The 19,993-nt window shown below is 45.0% G+C and overlaps 3 protein-coding genes across 9 annotated transcripts; 2 read left to right on the top strand and 1 right to left on the bottom strand.

Annotated features, from left to right (window-relative positions):
- Positions 1–41: 41 nt before the first annotated feature.
- On the top strand, positions 42–12,557 carry LOC132263406 (CD109 antigen-like). 7 transcript variants are annotated; one of them, XM_059763151.1, is made up of 8 exons: positions 42–244; positions 927–1,119; positions 1,960–3,588; positions 3,652–3,697; positions 9,181–9,415; positions 10,083–10,390; positions 10,455–12,233; positions 12,296–12,557. In XM_059763151.1, the coding sequence occupies exons 1-8, from the start codon at positions 180–182 to the stop codon at positions 12,520–12,522; spliced, it is 4,482 nt and encodes a 1,493-aa protein (XP_059619134.1). In that variant the 5' UTR covers positions 42–179; the 3' UTR covers positions 12,523–12,557. The 7 variants fall into 7 exon arrangements, with proteins under 7 accessions (XP_059619134.1, XP_059619139.1, XP_059619136.1 ...); XM_059763156.1 differs by lacking the exon at positions 9,181–9,415 and adding an exon at positions 7,182–7,356; XM_059763153.1 differs by lacking the exon at positions 9,181–9,415 and adding an exon at positions 6,784–6,973.
- Positions 12,558–12,571: 14 nt separating this feature from the next.
- Positions 12,572–17,031, bottom strand: LOC132262485 (CD109 antigen-like). Its single transcript, XM_059761766.1, has 2 exons — positions 16,964–17,031; positions 12,572–16,724 (listed from the first exon to the last, which is right to left on the bottom strand). Exons 1-2 carry the CDS (start codon positions 17,029–17,031, stop codon positions 12,572–12,574), a joined length of 4,221 nt encoding a protein of 1,406 aa, XP_059617749.1.
- Positions 17,032–18,202: 1,171 nt separating this feature from the next.
- LOC132262082 (acyl-lipid (8-3)-desaturase B) lies at positions 18,203–19,993 on the top strand. The gene is made up of 2 exons (XM_059761219.1): positions 18,203–19,537; positions 19,609–19,993. Exons 1-2 carry the CDS (start codon positions 19,121–19,123, stop codon positions 19,801–19,803), a joined length of 612 nt encoding a protein of 203 aa, XP_059617202.1. The 5' UTR covers positions 18,203–19,120; the 3' UTR covers positions 19,804–19,993.

Genomic DNA, 19,993 nt, shown 5'->3' with positions numbered 1-19,993 from the left:
TCGCGTCCGCGCGGACAATACGGCTCAGTCCCCACACACATTATTCAGTACCAGTCGAGACTCCGAGTGGATCGGATCAGGTGCCCTCGCGCGAGCAATTGAAGCTACAGTGTTCAAGTGATTTTTCTTCTCTTTACTGACTTTGTGCGCGTCTTGGTCAGGTCAGGAGGTGCAGCAGTATGTCGCGAATTTTCGCGATTTTTCTCACCTGCGCGATCTTTGGGGTGTGCTGTGAGGCGAAAGGGTATGTAACTGACTGAAATTTCACCACCCACTCCCTCTGTGGCCCCCAAATTGCTCAAGAGCGTGAAGAAAGCCGTTGGATTGCGATTCATCGCTCACTAGCAATGCGATGCGATGATGATGATGATGAAAAAATCCAGCTTGACAAATTTGGTTTCCTGAAGTCCAACTGCAAGTTATTTGCGTTGGTGGACGCGAGCGCTGGTGTTGTGCAAAATAAGAGTAAAACATCGTGCCTACGTGTGTTTTGACATCATCACCACTTATACCTGTGAGACAAATCTTTTGTGTTCATCACGGAAAAATATTGGAGATGCATTGGAGTTTTTGTGCCAATGCGAGAGACGATTGTTGTTACATAAGTTTTCTTAGAACACTCCTAATCTGTCCGACACGATAAACTTTAACACACGCGTCGCAAGTCTTTGGGGGGTTTTTTTATTCTCGTGTTTTGAAAGAAAGAAAAAAGCGAAATTACAGCAAATTCACTTGAAAAATGTGAACTGGAAAACAGTGGGAATCCCACTTTTTACCGCTCGCAGTCCGGACAGCAGAAATTCCCCTTAATGTTGTGTGATAGACGGAGTAAAAAAATAGATCATGTTTAAGTTTTTGAATTAATTATCCAGAGCATTTGTGAGCACTTTTTGTCCCACTAATGATCGAGATGGTTTTTTTGCCAGGTACTACAGCGTCGTTGGCTCGCGAGTTTTTCGCGCCAATTCCCCATATCACGTTTCCGTGAGCACTCATGGCACCAGCGAGGCTGTCCAGATGAGAGTCGGCGTCGAAGGACAGTCCGAGGGAGGCTCGAAATTCTCCCAGTTCAAGGATGTCACGCTGGAGCCAGACACGAGCAAACTGGTGGAGATCGATGTGAGTTGAGATGCAAATTGGTGTTTTGTCTTATCTTAGGTGATTATTCTGTTGTGACTAGAGCCGAGATTTGCGATGCATTTGCAACTGAAGAATGAAGAATGTTGTTATTGATGTCATTCATGATTATGACACTTAATTAATTGGTGAGAAATTATGGTAGATTTATGTTGGTTCTCTCTGAAAGTCATGAAGATATATTTTTAAATGAATTCTAACTTTAGCGGTTCATGAATTGCGCATTTTTATTACATTAACTCAATGATTTATTAATTCTTTCTTCAAGTTAGAAAAAAATCTGAATTATTCATGCTTTTTTGGGATACAAGAACATCTATTATTGCAAAAATGTTAAATTGAAAACATCATCAAAGCAGGAAAAACATTCATTAGAACCACGAAGTAAAAAAAAATCGCAATTCAACTCTGAGATGTTTTATTAATCAGCATTTCCCAGAAAGATTACTGAAAAAAGATCTCAATGGTTTTGAATAAATCAAAACATGTGTTTGAGAAAGTCTCAAAGCGATGAGTTGTGTTAATTCCTTCACCATTATCGCGATATTATATAATTTCGCGAATAACCTTCCGAAATTGACTTTTTCCACATCCCGATAAGTGATATCGCAACAGCTTGAGAATTTAATTAGATTTTTTTCTTCCCGTCTACTGAGATGAATTGATGGGAAACTTGTGCAATCAGCTGAACAGGTTTATCTGCTAAATTCTCTTATTGCCTGAAGTGTTCTAGTCGCGTGAAAAAGTCGTGTGGAATGTGTGCACAAAAAGAAGAGATTTGCTAAGAAGCTCTTGTCTGTTTTTGTCTCCTCGTCTCGACAGATCGGCAAAGTGGAGCCTGGAGAGTACAACTTGACAGCAGAAGGTCTCTCGGGACTGATCTTCAAGAACTACACCTCGATATCCGCCAACACGAAGACCTTTTCCACGTACATTCAGACGGACAAGGCGGTGTACAAGCCAGGAGATGTCGTGAGGTTCCGCGTTCTCATTCTGGATGCCAATCTGAAGCCGGTTCAGCCGAAGGATAAAATGTTGATCTACATTCAGGATGCCAAGCAGAATCGCATTAAGCAGTGGCTCGACGCTGAGCCGGTCAAGGGCGTGTATTCGAATGAGCTGCAGCTTTCAGATCTGCCAGTTCTGGGCGACTGGACAATCCAGGTGGACGTGATGGGACAGAAGTTCTCCAAGAACATTGAAGTGGCGGAATATGTGCTGCCGAAGTTCGAAGTGACCATTGACACTCCTCAATTTGCCACCTTCAAGGATGGCAAGCTGCGGTTCACCGTGCGTTCCAAATACACGTACGGAAAGCCAGTGAAAGGAGAAGCCACAATTTCTGTCTATCCACGATTCTTCGGCTCTTACCAGCCATTTGTGTCCGATTTGATTTCCAGGAAAGTCTCCAAGATCGATGGCAAGACTTCTGTGGAGTTTGACATTCAGGATGAGTTGAAATTCAAGGAAGACTGGCAAAGAGACATCACAGTTGAGGCTGTTGTGGAGGAAGAGCTGACGAACAGGAAGCAGAACACTTCTAAAACCGTGACTCTCTATCGCACGCGATACGAAGTGGAATTGATTAAATCTTCTGATAGATTCAAGGCTGGTTTGCCCTTCACTGTTCGCGTGAAAGTGGCAAATCGTGATGGATCTCCAGTGACGGATAAGAACAATCCAGTGTATCTTCGGCAAACCAACAACTTCTACTCTGCAGAAGATGGATACAAGAGTAACTCAGTGAATTCGACTGTTTATCTCGATGAGAATGGCATGGGAAAGGTCAATCTGGACATTCCCGTGAACGTCAGCAACATTGACATGGTTGCCACTTATCTGGACACTGAGGGATACCTTGGATACACGCCATCCGTGTCGTCGGACAGCAACACCTTCCTCAAGACCACCATCAACACCGCTGAACCCGAGGTGAACCGCGAGATTTCCGTTCAAGTGGACGCAACTGAACCCATGACGCACTTCACATATCAAGTCATCGGCCGCGGAGACATTATCATCTCGAAGACTGTGGAAGTGCCTTCCAGGAATTCGCACACGTTCAAGTTCTTGGCGAGCTTCGCCATGGTTCCCGAAGCCAAGCTCGTGGTGTACTTTATCCGGCCGGACGGAGAAGTTGTCTCTGACAGTCAACCCATCAAGTTCCGCTCGAGCTTCCAGAACTTTGTGAAGCTGGAGATGGACAAGACTCAGGCGGGACCAGGAGATGATCTCACGCTGACAGTCAACACCAAGCCGAATTCCTTCGTGGGACTTTTGGGCGTGGATCAGAGCGTGTTGCTGCTGAAGTCGGGCAATGATCTGTCCAAGGATGCCATATTCAATGACCTACGCAGCTATCAAGAAGAGACTTGGTATCCCAGAAACTATCCTTGGAGAGGAAAGAGATTCATCGCTCCTTGGTACACTCCAACCTGGCGAGATTTCAATGTGAGTTGATGATTGATTGTGTCTGCTAAGAAAATTAAGCAACACTTCTTTATTGCCTTGCAGGATGCCGGAGCTGTTTTCCTGACCAATGCCAAGGAGGAGCCAAGTCGTAAGTTGACTTAAAACTTTAATATGCTTCGTTTTTCCTCAAGATTTGAAGATTTTTATAGAATTTCAAGCAGCTTTCCGTCGTACTCTCGATCCCGTGCCGAGAAGATTTCTTGGTCGGAGGAAGAAGTTTAGAACTGGAAAAGCTAGAACGAATTTTTCAAGCCACGAAGACTCAGAACAGCCAGCAGAAAGTCTAAAGATTCGTAAAGACTTTCCAGAAATGTGGATTTGGGATGAAATTTCAGACAATGGGTTGGTTTAACTGTCGTTTAAGATGGCTGAAAGTGTTGTTCATGCAGAATGTGAAGCATGATTTGGAAGATTTTGTCTCACAATTCCTCCCCTGAGTCTCTGGGAAAGTTCTTCACATTGAGATGGTTATTCTTCTAGGCATGCCCATATTTTACTACAAGGGCGGCATGGAAGCGTTTGCTGGGCTTCCTGCTCCTGGCGTGGCTCTAGCTATGCCTGCCATGGCAGCCGCAGGAGCAGCAGGTTTTGGAGGTGGTTTCGTTCAGCCTCCAAAAATACGGAAAGAATTCCCTGAAACTTGGATTTGGGATGATCTCGAAGATAATGGGTTCGTCAATGAGATTTGCAAGAATTTAAGATGCTTTTGACTGGGCTTTCTGGAACCTGTAGCGGTTTTAGCATGATTTGTGGAGTGTTTCAAAGTCACATCATCATTTCAGACACTTGATTTACTTACAATTTCAGGTTTTCGACCCTATCCAAGGGGAAACGTTTACTTAATGAGTGCTATAAAGCCACGATGGAACCTTCGAGGAGGTCCTGGTCCTCCACCAAGACTAGGAGGTTTCACACCTCTCGTTGAACCGCCTAAAATCCGAACAGAATTCCCCGAATCCTGGATTTGGGAGAACACTAAAGACAATGGGTTGGTCTTAAAGTAGTTTTCTTTGCATAGTTATTTATTGTGGGGTTTTTGTGTTCACAAACATAATCGAAACATTTCGATCATTGATATTTCTGAATTATGGTTTTCTAGAACCCTTGGGAATTCGAAAATTTCAAGATTTTGATGCTTTACTTGGGCTTCCTGAACTTGTAGCAGTTTAAGCATGATTTGTGGAGTTTTTCTAAATCATTTCGTCATTTTAGGAACTTGATTTACTTACAATTTCAGATGTTCGGCCATACTTCAGAAGGGGACAAGTGAATTTAATGAATCGTTCAGGTGTTATCGGTCTGGCAGGACTTCCTGGTCTTGCCAAAAGACCAGGAAGTGTCGCGGCACCAGAACGTGCTTTCGTTGAACCGCCTAAAATTCGAAAAGAATTTCCTGAAACCTGGATTTGGGAAAACACTGAAGACAATGGGTTGGTCACGTTGATCTTAACGTAGCTTTCATTGTAGCCTCTATGTTCATTCGGGGTTTTCATGTTCATTAATATCGCCAGGAATAACCGAAACATTTTGTATATATATATATATATTGTTTTGGACCTCTCAGTTATGAATTTTCGGATTCAATTTGATTTTTCAAAATTTAAGGAACATATTTTATTTTCTAGGATTCTCAGACATCTTCCCTTCTGCTCGTTCCTTTGGTCCCTTTGTAACTCTTGAAAACGCAATGACAGAAATGACTCTGGAAGACGGTTTTGTAGAGTCTCTGAAGATTCGAAAAGACTTTCCTGAATCGTGGATCTGGGAAGATTTCGAAGATATTGGGTTTGTCACTGAAATATTCACATAAACTATTGTACAAAGTCTGACTTTTATGTGTGGGATATGAAAATCACAAAAATCACTTTAGTTTAGAGTAGAGAATGTCGTAGAGTGATTAAGCTCAATGTATGTGTTTAATGTTTTTAGCCTACGACGAAATTATGCCTGAATACGAGTTAAGTCTTTCTGGCTCGCCTGATGGCGAGTTTTTCGGATTTGTCAATGGAGATTCAGCAGCAGGTTTTGGGGGCGGTTCAGTTGAACCAGTTGAACCACCAAAGATTCGAAAAGAATTCCCCGAAACCTGGATTTGGGAAGATACTGAAGATAATGGGTTTGTTTCTAAACTCTTTGAAGTCCTCCTCAAAATTACTTATCGTAGGAAAGCTCTGCTAACTTATAAAATTTCTGTATTATCTTGGCATGGTTTCTGCCTTGCACTCTTGATGCAATTATCATTCGAAATGCACCTAAAGAGGGTCCTAACTCGATTTATTATGTTCCTATTTCACTAGTAGAGAATGTGATAGAATTATCAAGTTCAATGTATTGTTTTAGCCTTCATTCAGCCATTCTTCCGTCCTCAAAATGCAACACTTCCCGCTCCCCCGCGTGGTACGCTTTTAATCGTTGCTGCAAGTGCAGATCCGACAGCCGGTTTTGGGGGTGGTTCAGTTAAACCGGTTGCACCTCCGAAAGTTCGAAAAGAATTCCCCGAAACCTGGATTTGGGAAGATACTGAAGATAATGGGTTTGTTTCTAAACTCTTTGAAGTCCTCCTCAAAATTACTTATCGTAGGAAAGCTCTGCTAACTTATAAAATTTCTGTATTATCTTGGCATGGTTTCTGCCTTGCACTCTTGATGCAATTATCATTCGAAATGCACCTAAAGAGGGTCCTAACTCGATTTATTATGTTCCTATTTCACTAGTAGAGAATGTGATAGAATTATCAAGTTCAATGTATTGTTTTAGCCTTCATTCAGCCATTCTTCCGTCCTCAAAATGCAACACTTCCCGCTCCCCCGCGTGGTACGCTTTTAATCGTTGCTGCAAGTGCAGATCCGACAGCCGGTTTTGGGGGTGGTTCAGTTAAACCGGTTGCACCTCCGAAAGTTCGAAAAGAATTCCCCGAAACCTGGATTTGGGAAGATACTGAAGATAATGGGTTTGTTTCTAAACTCTTTGAAGTCCTCCTCAAAATTACTTATCGTAGGAAAACTCTGCTAACTTATACAATTTCTATATTATCTTGGCATGGTTTCTGCCTTGCACTCTTGATGCAATTATCATTTAAAATGCACCTAAAGAGGGTCCTAACTCGATTTATTAAGTTCTTATTGTACTAGTAGGGAATGCGTTAGAGTAATCAAGTTCAATGTATTGTTTTAGCCTACTATCAACCATTCTTCCGTCCTATTCCTCAAAATGCAGCATTTCCCGCTCCCCCGCCTGGTGTGGCTTTCGCTGTTGCTGCAAGTGTAGATCCGGCAGCCGGTTTTGGGGGTGGTTCAGTTGAACCTCCGAAAGTTCGAAAAGAATTCCCCGAAACCTGGATTTGGGAAGATACAGAAGACAATGGGTTTGTGTCTGAAATTGCCCTCAAAAGTACTCTTATTGTAGAAAAACTCTGGCTAACCTTATCAACTATATCATCTTTTCATGGTATCTGCACTGCATTACTCTCATCAGGTTGTATTTCCTGAAGAATCTACCATTAAGAATATCCCTGAAGATGTCTCGAATTCGATCTATAGTACGATTTATTTAGATCATTACTTTTTGTTTAGAACACGATTACTATTATCTGGCTGATAGGCTAGGCGGTATTGTTCCTGAAGCAGCTTTTGGTTTGATAGACATCCGAGTTGAGGATGAATCTGCTGTGCAAGATATTTCAGAGCCCCCTAAGATCCGAAAGGATTTCCCCGAAACCTGGATTTGGACAGATGAGAATGACATCGGGTTAGTCTTCTTGATATCGCAAACGGAGTTGGAAACTTATGACTATCTTTAATTGCACTACAACAGATTGTCTCATTAACGCATCATTCACTTCTCAATTGGCAAATCTAAATTAAATCGTCCCTTTGACTTTCTAGAATCATACGATTATTATCTAACAACGCCAAGCTTTTTCGAAAATGTGGAGTTTACAATGGCAGAAGACACTGTTGAATATTCAGAAGATGGTGGAGAAAGTTATTCAGACCCGAAAATTCGTCGTGAATTTCCTGAAACGTGGATTTGGGATGAGTTGGGGAGAGATAATGGGTTAGTTTTATAGTTCTTGTTGGTGTGGAGTACTTAAAAATTGTGCAATTTCTAAACTTCTGCCTTTTTGTTATATCTGTGAGTAATCTCGAAGGGATCTTTTATTTGTCTTGTAGCCTTTTTCCATCTTAGACGTCCCGTTAATGATATTGTGTTCGATAGTGACGGAATGGTTGCTTTAAGAATAGGCCCTCAAATGACTGTCGATGCCTCATTTCACTCGATAAGCGGTGTCGTAAGCGCTCCAAAGATTAGGAAAGAGTTTCCAGAGACATGGATTTGGGATGATATTCAAGATGGGTGTGTTTTTTTGTTTTAGTAATTTCTGATGCAATGCATTAATTTGACCGCTGAATGGCCTTTGTAAAAATGTTTCTATGTTATGAATTAATAAGGAATGCAAATAAGCTTTTAGTTTAAATATCGAAACCTTTTACTTAAAACCTTATAGAAGTTTACGACTATCAAGATTCAGACATTGCTTATGCGCTCGAGGTTGAAGAAGAGGCGGAAGTAGCCTTCGACGATGCTGAAAGAGTTGATGTAGGCGAAGGTGATTCATCAGAATCTCATGTTCAACCTAAAATTCGCCGTAAATTCCCGGAAACGTGGATTTGGGATGAATTCGGGAAAGATGACGGGTTAGTGATGCCTATAAGGTTGTAGTGTTGAGGATTCTGGGTTTGTTCCCTCCTTTATCAGTTGCTCTATCTAGAATTCTTTGTCATTTCATTGATTCTTCGTAGAAAGCGGTGAAATTTCATACTACGCGTTCGATGGAGTTTCAGCTCGAGGGGGAGGTTTTGATGATGGGAGGGTTTATAAGGAGAGTCGCATTCCAATAGCTGAAGACCAAGACTTGAATCAAGAAGTTCAACCAGTAATTCGACGAAATTTCCTTGAAACTTGGATTTGGGAATTGTTAGATAGGTTTGTTCTTCTTTCTCAAATCCGTAATTTTTCGGTTTTAGCGGGTTTTAGACTTTAAAGCACGTTTTTTGAGTGTTTTTCTGCAATTTCTTCTCACAATTTTTACATTGTAATCTTTTTTTCTTCACATTCATGAATTCTCGGGGGATCAAATTCAGTAGAAAATCTCAGGCCGATTTTCTACTCATTCAAAGCGGGTCCCGAATTCATCGTAAGCACTCCATTTTCGGCGCCTTTGTCAACAACAGTCAAAATTGATACCGTGGCAGTTGAAGGGACTTCTGACCAGAGTCCACCCGTCATGATCCGATCAAAGTTCCCTGAATCGTGGATTTGGGAAGATATCGAGTCAATTGGGTCCGTAAAAATCATCATTTGCTCATTTATCTTTCACGGGTGCTTCTGAAGCCTCTCTTCCTGAGTAGTTTTTCCTCTTTTATTATTTTTTGGTTTTTGTGATTGGATATTTCTGTGCAGAGAAAGTTGAAGAGATATTCTCTAGTGCATGATTAACACACTGTATTTATCTGTGGTTGTCTTTCATCCTCTTCCATTTGACACGCACTGTTTGATGCCATTGCCAAGGTTTGACCACGAAGAACCTCCTGCCCATCACGACCGAGCGCTATAATTCCGTGGACGATGTGACACGCAAGAGGACAGATTTGGGTCCTGCTCACTTATTCAAATTGCACACACGTCCTCCACTCGCCGGTCCCTATGCTTTCAGCCGCATCCCGCGGCCGGCGTGGAATCACCCACGTGTGTATCTCATGCATGATATCCGGGATACGTGGCTCTTTCTCAATACTTCATCGGGGTAATTATGACGACGATGAAAAATCACGCAATCTCACCCTAATCTCCATTCATCGCATCGCTAACACGTGGTTTTAACTCTTCATGTAAAACTTCGATAGACCTGTCTTTTGGGTGGAATTTTCCCGGGGCTTCTGGTGACGGTGTTCGCTTCTGTTGCTCGCTTCGTTTTGTGATGTTATTTTCTATTAACCTTGTGGGAGATAGAGAAGCACGGGAGAAGGTGAGCTGAATGCAAAAATGTCTGGTGGCAATTAAGACAGCATGTGACATTCACCTTCTCTCCACTCGACTGCAGAGACGAGAAAGGAGTTGAGCCACAATTTATTAAATTTATTAAAATAAAATTAATACTATTGTGTCCCTCCCAAAAAAAACACGAGTTTCAATAATTGCAAAAGAGCTCTAATTGATTAATATTTACTGCCATTTAATATCCGCACTTCCCTTAATCCAGAGTGATTAAATTTCAATCTACACACACACATTTGGAAATAACGTGTGTCGGGTTTATTCAAATGATTAAAAATAATTGATTTTGGTAAACTTAATATAAACCCATTAATGAAATTAACAAGACTTATGAAGTCTCCTTTCTGTCTCTGTGGCTCACTGAAGAGTGTCCACAAGAGCGTCCTTTGCAATGATTCTTGTGTGAATTTTTGCAGCTACGAGGGAAAGACGACGCTACGCAAGAAAGTCCCAGACACCATCACTTCCTGGGTGATCACGGGATTCGCCATTGATCCCATCACAGGCTTCGGCATGACTCAGAATCCGCGGACTCTGAAAGTCTTCCAGCCTTTCTTCGTCTCCACGAATCTGCCTTATTCGGTGAAACGCGGAGAAGTTGTCTCAATTCCAATTGTTGTCTTCAACTACATGGAGAGCGATGTTCAGGCGGAAGTGACGCTGGACAATGTGAATCAGGAGTTTGATTTCACTGAGGTCACCAATGATGTTAATCCCAATCCCAGTGAGTACAGCCATTGCTGGGTGGAATGAAACCTTCCCTCAATGCTATCTTAACATCCTTCCAGAACTCGAATTGTACCGCAAGAAGAGAGTCACAGTTCCGGCCAACGGAGGAAAAGCGCTCTCATTCATGGTGACGCCTAAGAAGGTGGGACACATTACCATTAAAGTGACTGCAACGTCAGCAGTGGCTGGAGATGGAGTCGAACGTCTTCTCCTGGTGGAGCCCGAAGGAGTTCCTCAGTACATGAGCAAATCCGTCTTCGTGGACCTCAACAAGGAGCCGAATGCTGTTGCCAATCTGCCCTTCGAAGTGCCAAAGAACGCCGTGCCAGACTCTGTTCACGTTGAGGTGTCCGTGCTTGGAGATCTCTTGGGATCGACCATTGAGAATCTGGACAAACTCATCAGACTTCCTTACGGATGCGGAGAGCAGAATATGCTGAACTTTGTGCCCAATATTGTGGTGCTGAACTATCTGAAGGTGACTGGAAAGGAGACGCCTGAGATCGAGAAGAAAGCCTTGAAGTACATGGAGTCTGGATACCAGAGAGAGTTGACGTACAAGCACAAGGATGGTTCCTTCAGTGCCTTCGGCGAGAGTGACAAGAACGGAAGCACTTGGCTCACCGCCTTTGTTGCGAGATCCTTCAGACAAGCCAAGAAATTCATCGCTGTCGAGGAGGAAGTGATCACCAATGCTCTCAATTGGCTCAGTGATCAACAAGCTCCGAATGGAAGCTTCCCTGAAGTGGGTCACGTTTCGCACAAGGATATGCAAGGAGGAGCTGGTCAGGGAATCGCTCTCACTGCATACACACTCATCACATTCCTGGAGAATCGCAATGATGTGCCCAAGCATCAGAACACTATCAACAAGGCTCTGGATTATGTTGCGAGGAACCTCGAAGGACTGGATGATGTCTATGCTCTGGCTCTGGCCGCTTATGCTCTTCACATTGCCCAGCACAGCTCCAGGAGCAACGCTCTGGCTCTGATGGAGGGCAAATCGACCACAGATGCGCAGCTCAAGTGGTGGCATAAGCCCATTCCCGAAGCGGACAAGAAGAATCCCTGGTATGGACAGCCCAACTCGGTCAATGTGGAGCTCACAGCGTACGCTCTGCTGACTTACATGGAAGCTGGAATCGTGGAGGATGCTTTGCCGGTGATGAAGTGGCTCATTGGTCAGAGGAACAGCGAAGGAGGCTTCCAATCCACACAGGACACCGTTGTGGGCATCACAGCTCTGGCGAAATTCGCTGAGAAGATTTCAGGAGGCGGCCCAGGAGGAGGAAATGACGTGAAAATGACTGTTGAGGCTGAGGATGGTCAGAAGTCTAATCTCAAAGTGGACAATGACAACTCGCTGGTTCTCCAGAGTGTCAAGCTTTCTCCGAATGTGAGGAATGTGACTGTGTCGGCACAGGGCAAGGGATTCGTTGTGGTTCAGCTGTCTTACAGATACAATCTCAATGTCACCGGCGCCTGGCCGCGCTTCACACTGGATCCGCAGGTGAATAAGAACAGCAATCAGGACTTCCTGCATCTCTCAGTGTGCACGAGTTTCATCCCAGACAGCGCGGCTGGCAATGAGTCCAACATGGCAGTGATGGAAGTGGGCTTCCCCAGTGGATTCACCGCCGATCTGGACACTCTGCCATCACTGCAGATGCTGGAGAAGGTGAAGAAGGTGGAGACGAAAGACGGAGACACCAAAGTTGTGGTGTACTTTGACAATCTGGACCGGAAGGAGAGATGCCCAACATTGACTGCCTTCAGGACATTCAAAGTGGCTCATCAGAAGCCGGCAGCTGTGACCGTTTACGACTATTATGATAATGGTGAGTTGGTTGCGTTGTGAAGATTTTGTGGAGTATTCTAAGTGTTGTCTTGCAATTTGTAGCGCGTCGTGCGAGGATGTTCTACAGCGCCAATCCGGCTAGTTTGTGTGACATCTGCGAGGGAGATGACTGCGGACAGTCGTGCACGCCACAGGCTCAGCAGCAGACCTCTGACAAGGAGCCAGGAAGTCCTCTGGACAGACCAGGACCCGTGGGGTCCTCTAGTAAAGTCGAATCTCTCATCTACCTGGTTCTGGGATCTCTGATTACAAGATTCCTGTGGATCTAGGAAAGCTTCTTTACTAACTTTACACAATACAAAAAGAGTATGATCAAACTTAAGTCTTAACGGATGAAGGCGACAAAATCAGAAGAACTCCCTGTTGATAATGCCTGGAAGAGAGATGGAAATTAAAAATGTTTCTAGGGAAGCAATAAACAAGTGAAAAACACTCACTTGGGTTGTAGTAATCGTAGATGGAGATTTTCCCGCGATAAGCTCTCTTCACTCTGTGTGTCTTGTAAGCCATCAGCGTTGGACAGACATCTTGCTCGGTGATCTCGCAGAAGTAGATGATCGCCTTCGTGTCGCCGTTCCTGAACTCCACTTTCTTGAACGTCTGCAGTCCGTTGAGCAGATTTGTCTGATCCCTGTCGATTCTGTGACCGCTGGGCAGCACAATCTCCATCACTGTCATGTTGCTCTGGCGCATGAATCTCGATTGAGGGTTGAAATGGGTGCAGAAAGTGAGATTCAAGAAGTTGTCATGAGATCCCAGGAATTTCACCTTCGACTCCAATGCGAAATACTCGATCTGGGAGAATTTCTTCGCACTTCCCACATTGAATTTCGTGGTAAATTCAATGATCGCATATCCTCTTCCCGAGGCCGTGATTGTGACATTCCTCAGTCCAGGATTGACTTTGATGGACTTCATGTCGCTGAAATTCTTGATGTTCAATTGGTTGATTGTGAAATTCATGCTATTGCTGCTGAACTCCAGTCGTTCTGCCACTTTGGCCAGTGCAAAGAGGCCCAGAACCGTGTCGTGAGTGGAGGTGAATCCTCCGCGGGAGTTTCGCTGGGAGATGAGCCATTTGGTCGCTCCCACGCATTCCTCCAGATGCTCAGCCGCGAGATTGGCCAGGAGAGCGTACGAGGTGCTCTCGATGGACAAATTCATTCCGTCACTCTTACTCTCCCACCAGATTTTCCCGCGATCACGCTGAGCTCTCTCATTGAGGACTTCCACTGCGCGTTCACGAAGATTTCCCTCGAAGAACTGGGCAGCATAAGCCGCCAAGGACAGTGAATAGACGTCTTCCACATTGGGAAATTCCTTTTCTATGTAATCATAAGCCTTCTCAAGCGTAGCAGCGTACTTTGTCCATCCAATTCCTGTCTCCAGGAAGGGCAGGATCGAGAAGGCTGTCATTCCCACTCGATTGGTGTCGGCAGTGAACATTTCCCTATCGAAAATCCTGATAGAGATTCCGTACTCGATGAAACTCCCGTCCTCCAGTTGCTGCTGGCTCAGCCACTTCAGGGCCTTGTCCGTCACTCTCCTGTCCACTGTGATGTACCTGGACGCCCAGAGGAATGTTCTCGCCGCGTAGGCCGTGAGCCAGATGCTTCCCGTCTCGTCAGCATCTCCGAAGGCGCTGAAAGAACCATCGCGGTGGCGGAACTTGAGTTGTCTCTGATAAGCTTGACGCATGAATCTCAGTGCTCGGATCCGGAGATCCTCGTTGTGCCTCCTTGTCCGAGTCATGTAGTCCAGAACAGCGACATTTGGCGCGAAGGTGATTAAATTCTGCTCTCCACATCCAGTGGGAAGATGAGGCACGAGTTCGTCGAGATTCTCCATGGAACTGGCCAGAATGTTCTTCATGATGTTGATCTTCATCTCCAGAGAGTCTGGAACAAAGTTGTCCGGCAGATGTGGCGTGAAGGATTCCGCAGCAGAAGACAAGGTGTGAAGATCCACCAGAAAAGCCTGATTATCGTACTGAACCTCTCCTTCAGCCACCACGAGCAATTCTCTGACAATCTTATCCATGAGATCTCCACTCCGCGCCACAACTTCGAACTTAACTCTGCCCAGGCGCTGTGGAATGAGGTGGAATTCCAGGGAGGTTCCCGTCTGGTTTGTGGCCATAATTTCGATCCTTTGGGAGGCGTTGCAAATGGAGAGATCTTCAAAGCAGAAATCCCTTTGAATATTCCGGAAGATCACTTCAACAGGCCTTGTTTCGTTCAAGTAGTTGAAAACAACCACCGGAATCGTGACTATTTCGCCCCTCTTGACGGAATACGGAAGACTGGTGGAGATGAAGAATGCCTGAAAGACACTCACGCTCACTGGCTGCTTTATGAGACTCAAACCTGTGTTCTCATCCACGGAAAATCCACTCAGAACCCATCCAGTGATCTTGTCCGGAACCTTCACTTTGATCAGCAACTTTCCCTTGCTTTGCGTCACCACATCCCACCAAAGCCAGGTCTCTGGGAAGTATCTTCTGGCGTTTATCTCTCCAGGCTCGCCACTGGTCACGTCCTTCTGCGATATCACGCCCTCAAACTCCCCATAATCTTCATCTGCCTCATCAGGAAGTTCCTCTTCCTCATCAAAGGTCAGCAATTGGCTGAAACCAGGCTTCTTGCCGCCTTTCTTCACATTCGACATGAGAATCACTCCAGCGTCGTCAAACTCCTTGAAGAATTTCTTCCTGGGCACTCGCCTGAGACTCCTCACGATCTGCAGAGGAGAGTATTTGACAAAGTCCTGCAGAGTTTCTGCCACTCTTTTTTCCGTCAGCATGTGCTTCTCGTGTTGCATCTCCAGCACACTCTTGTCCACTGCCACGAGATTAACGAAGCCCGGACTCTCGGAGTCTATAGAGATGATCACTTCTTGACCAGGCGTCGCCGTGGCGTGCGAGACTTTGAGATTGAAGGTGTTTTTGAGGTGGAAGTTGATCACCAGCCGATCGTAGATTAAGTATCCCGTGCTGGCGACGTAGTAGACGAGGAAAGTAGCCGATGGCACCATTTCCGGAGTCACTGGGAAGGAGATTCTCATGACTCCGTCGGTGGTGAAGTTCACAAAAGCCGTGTAGACGAGATTGTCTCTGGCCACGATGTGGTAAGTCAGGTAGTTGAGCCGATGAGTCGTTGTCACTTCAACGATGCAAGTGGAATTCACGGTGGGAGTTTTGGTGATAAGATTGGCCAAGATGAAGCGCTTCTTCTTGGATCTTGCACGTAAAATATGCGGAAGAATCACATGAGCATCCTCAAAGAGCGCCTTCACGTAGAGCTTCTTAACATTTCGAGGCACGAAGAATCCTCCGTAAGCCAGTCCTTCGCTGGTTAAAGTTAGATTCACAGAATTCTCCTCAGCCGTCTCGTAATCGTATCCATAGAGGAGAGTCACGTTGTTCTCCTCCTTGCCAAGGAAGGGAGATCCGTCGTGGTGCTTCACCGAGACGATGACATTGTAATTCAGGCCGGGTTTGAAGTAATCTGGAGGAGTGAGGAAACTTATTGCGTGTTTGGCCAGAAACACACCCAATTCTTCGCTGGTATTCTGGCACAATCCCGTCAAGTTATCTTGCACTGTGACATCCACAGTAAAGATCCTGTCGAATTTCTGCTTCAGATGCAAATCGTCCTCAAAGCTAAACTCAATCTCCGTCACTCCGTTGATTTCCCCAGTCTTAGTCGCAATGGGAATCTTGGGAAATCCAATGTAAGGCTTCAGCGAAACTGTTGCTGTGAAGTTTCCCTTCATCGGTTTTCCATAGTTGTACTCGGACTTCACTGAAAACTTAAAGCTTCCTTTGGTGAATGTACTGAACTTCTCGGATTGTATTTCGACTTTGAACTTGGGCAGAATGTACTCAGCCACTTCAAAGCGCTGCGTGAAGACCTCTTCGGACTTCATCTTGGCAGCCTTCGCCTCAATCGTCCACCATCCTAGGGAGATATCCTGCGAGAGGCGCAATTCTGCCGAGAAGACGCCGTGCTTCAAGTCCGCCTCGTTCCATTCCATGATCTTCAGGTTGTTGCTGTCGAAGATCGCCACATTGACCTTCTTCAAGGTCTTAGATGGCCTGAGATCGGCCTTGAGGAGAAGAACTCTGAATCTCACAATTGTTCCCGGCTTGTAGATCCTCTTGTCCGTCTGGATGAAGCAGAGCAGCGACTTGGGAAGGTACTGGAGCTTCGTGCTGTTCCTGAAGTCCGAACCGTCCACGACTAGCTTGTATTTGCCCGCGGGAAGGGCGCCGAGACGAAAGGTGACGGTTTTGGTTGAATTTGCCGCCACGGCGACTTGGCGGGAAGCTGTGAAGTTCTGCATCTTCCCAAATGGATATCCCTGCAGATCCACGATGAAGTTGTTCGCCTCCTCCGTGGCGTGGGTGGCAATGGAGACATTGTACACTGAGTGTGGATGAATGTGCTTAGGCGCAATAATTGTGTAGTATCTGGAAGAAAGAGAGATACTGTTATTCCAGTTGCACGAAAAAGGCTAATCGCTCAATTCAATCTGTGGGTCAGTGATTTTTTTCTTGTTGTTCCCCAACACCAATTGCGCGCGGAGATTTACGTAAATCAACCACGCGATGAATCACACTGATAAATACGATGTTTTGCACTCTCTCAATTGGGCGAAATTGATGAATTCACATCAGCGCAATTAGCAACAACAAGGCGCACTCTTTACCCGTCGAAAGATGAAACAGAAGTCGCCAGCGAGCCAATTAGCATGAGACACTTGAGCCAGCGATTCATGGCTAATGGCCAGAGGAGAGCGCGTTCTTAAGTGGACAATCACGGTGGAAGACCATCGGCCAACTGGCGCAGTTCTTCTCGACTGTCTCGATCGCTGCACACCAGCATTTTGGGGTTTGAGCTGGCGGATGGCAAGAACGACGAAGGAGGAAATGAAGTGGAGGAAGAGAAGAAGCAGGATGATAATTGCTGCTTCTCTGTGTCTCTTCACACACCACAATCTCTCACTCTAAATTGTCCATCGCAGACGCGAGGGGCCGCATAAAAAAGGCACGATGCAGCGCATAGACATGTGAGATGGAGAGCATAGTATGTTGAGGGGCTCGGCGGGAGAGACGAGAGGCCACTCGAGTTGGCTCGAGTACCGAACAGACAGAATTCAATTAAACCATTGACAATTTTGAGTGGTAGTGAGATTCCCTCAATGGGAGAGAGAGACTGACTAATGAGATCCAATATATTAAGTATTAACGGTTCGATGGCCATTAATTCCACGGAAGGTAAACGACGAAGAGAGTCTCGGAGACACAGAGCAGCACTCCACACTCCCGTGAGCCTCACTCTAAATCATTCAATTTAGCATTGGAGATTAGAGGAGAGCACTAAATTCCCGCGCGTGCTTCAAAACACTCTCCGAGCTGTGGAATCTAATTAAAAATCCATTAAGTTTTCGCATGATTGTCGCGTTAATAGTCGCACAGCGCAAACGCCACTCGCACAGTATTTGCAATTTTGCGCCCCAGAATTTCGACAAGTGGGGGTCGTAAAAAAGCCCCAAATATCCGTCAGCATCGTTTATGGAGACCAACGACAAGAAATTGTGGGTGGATAATTGCCGATGGGAAATGAAATCCAATATTTACACGCTGTCATTTCACCTGAAAACTCAACACACACACACACACACACAGCGGGAAAAGTTGATTTAGCAATTGGACTTTTCACCTCATTAAATATTCTCTGTACAATTTCAGAGAGCATGCAACAGATTTCCCTTTTGCGAAATTTCAGGAACTCCAGCGGGAATCAGCTTTGGTCTGAAAGTAAAACTTTAAACATCGATTGACAGAATTCACATTAATAATTTTCCGTAGTTAAATGAACATACAGAGTTATACGAAGGGTTCTGTATACGAAGGGTATACAGAACCCTTCGTTGTTGAACTTTTGCTGGCGATGTGGTGCGAGTGAAGGAAATATTTCAACATTCAACTTGTGAAATTCAAGCCTTTGCAGACGCACTTTTGAGTTTTCCATCTCGGCGCCAGGTGGAATTAAATATTTTCCCGCTGCGACTGACTGACTGATGAAAGTAGTTTGTTAATAGCGCATGTTATGTACAGAAACAACAACAGAGGTTTTAATTAGGTGTATTAAGAGGAATGCATGGCACAAAGAAGGGCAATTAGAACATATGAGACTGATGGAAAGTAGGAATTTCTTGCTCCTGGAGTGAATTTCCCGGAATATCTCCCATTTCCGGTGGCATCATTCAACCAAGTCTGCTTGCTTCGCATGTAAATTTACCGTTGAAGCTGTTTATTGTGCAAGTGGTTCTTGTGGTTTTGAGGTAAGTCTACCCATTGTCTTGGTCACTTAATTTATGATTGAATTGTCTGGATAGCCTCAGAGGCCACACACATGAAAATCCAGTGGTTCGGTTGTGAAGTATATGTTTTGAGCCGTCTTATCACTGCCCGAGATAAGGAAATTCCACTGAGAGTGGGAAGTATAGTTTTTCTAACACCCCAAACGCGTGCTACAATCTCACGTATGCATTTCATCAGACTTATTGTGGAAGGATTGTTTTTGCTATTTTTGTCGCCTTCACAAACTTTAGACTCGTGAGCGTGCTTTTTCAAGTTCACGGATTTCATGCAGCGTCTTCTCTCGTGATACTTCGCAATCTCCGGCTATTATATACTTCGCACAATATGTGTTATCGATGAAACTGTGACGAAAGCTCCATGAGCGGCGTCTTGTCTTCTCCCACCCTGAAGCTGTGGCAAATAAATACAAGTCGTCGTTAGTTATGTGCCACAAACAAGCAAATTAATACATAAGTCGACGGGCATTTCTATGAATTCCCATGTCGACAGCAGCACATCAGCATGGAAAACATTCAATCAACACGCGTTCATCCGCTCGTCCAGTCACTTCAGTCGCGGCTCCTGGCAACATTGGCAAAGTGTGGTGTATCTGGTTGGAGAATCCCAAGTGTTGGCAATTGAACAGATACTCTGTGTGGCAAACAGAAAGGATGGAGACCAAGGGTGGCTTCACTCAGTCTTTTGAGACTAACAATTTCGTGCAATTTGCCATGAATGCTCTGAGATTGCGTCGCCAGAAGCCACTTCATCACCTGGAGACGAGCCTCAGTGAGCCAGAGGAGGAAATTGAATTACCTGAAATTTCCCTGGAGGAAGTTGCAAATCACGACAGTGCCACAGACTGCTGGATTGTCATTTACGATCGCATCTACGATGTGACAAAATTCCTCAAGCTGGTATGACATAGAAATGACCCTTTCACTGACAGTTTCCAATTAATCCTCTCCGCTCTGCTGTGGCATTGCAGCATCCTGGCGGTGACTATGTGCTCCTCGAGCACGCCGGCAGAGACGCCACAATTGCATTCAGAGGCTCCGGGCACAGTCAAGAGGCGGTGGATTCGCTGAAGAAGTGGCAAATTGGACAACTCCCCGAGAAGGAGAGGATATTCCGCTGCGAGAAGCCCGTGTTCAAGACCTACCTTCCCGACCTGCCTCAATAGCGTGAGCGTCGGATAAACTTGTGCCCGAGCAGTATTTAGTCTACACAATGGCCTTAAGTTTGCAGGAAAAGTGTCTCTCTAGAGTTAACGAACGGTTTCACTACAGGGCGGAGACTCAGCGTCTCCTAATAAATATTGTAATACGTCTTCGGTATGTACATATTACCATTAAAAATAAACTAATTATAAA

The sequence above is a fragment of the Phlebotomus argentipes genome, unplaced genomic scaffold (genome assembly GCF_947086385.1).
Source record: "Phlebotomus argentipes unplaced genomic scaffold, Phlebotomus argentipes genome assembly contig_15, whole genome shotgun sequence".
In the NCBI taxonomy this organism is placed as follows: domain Eukaryota; kingdom Metazoa; phylum Arthropoda; class Insecta; order Diptera; family Psychodidae; genus Phlebotomus; species Phlebotomus argentipes.
Note: the sequence above shows the minus strand (reverse complement) of the source record. Positions and strands in the feature narration are given on the sequence as shown.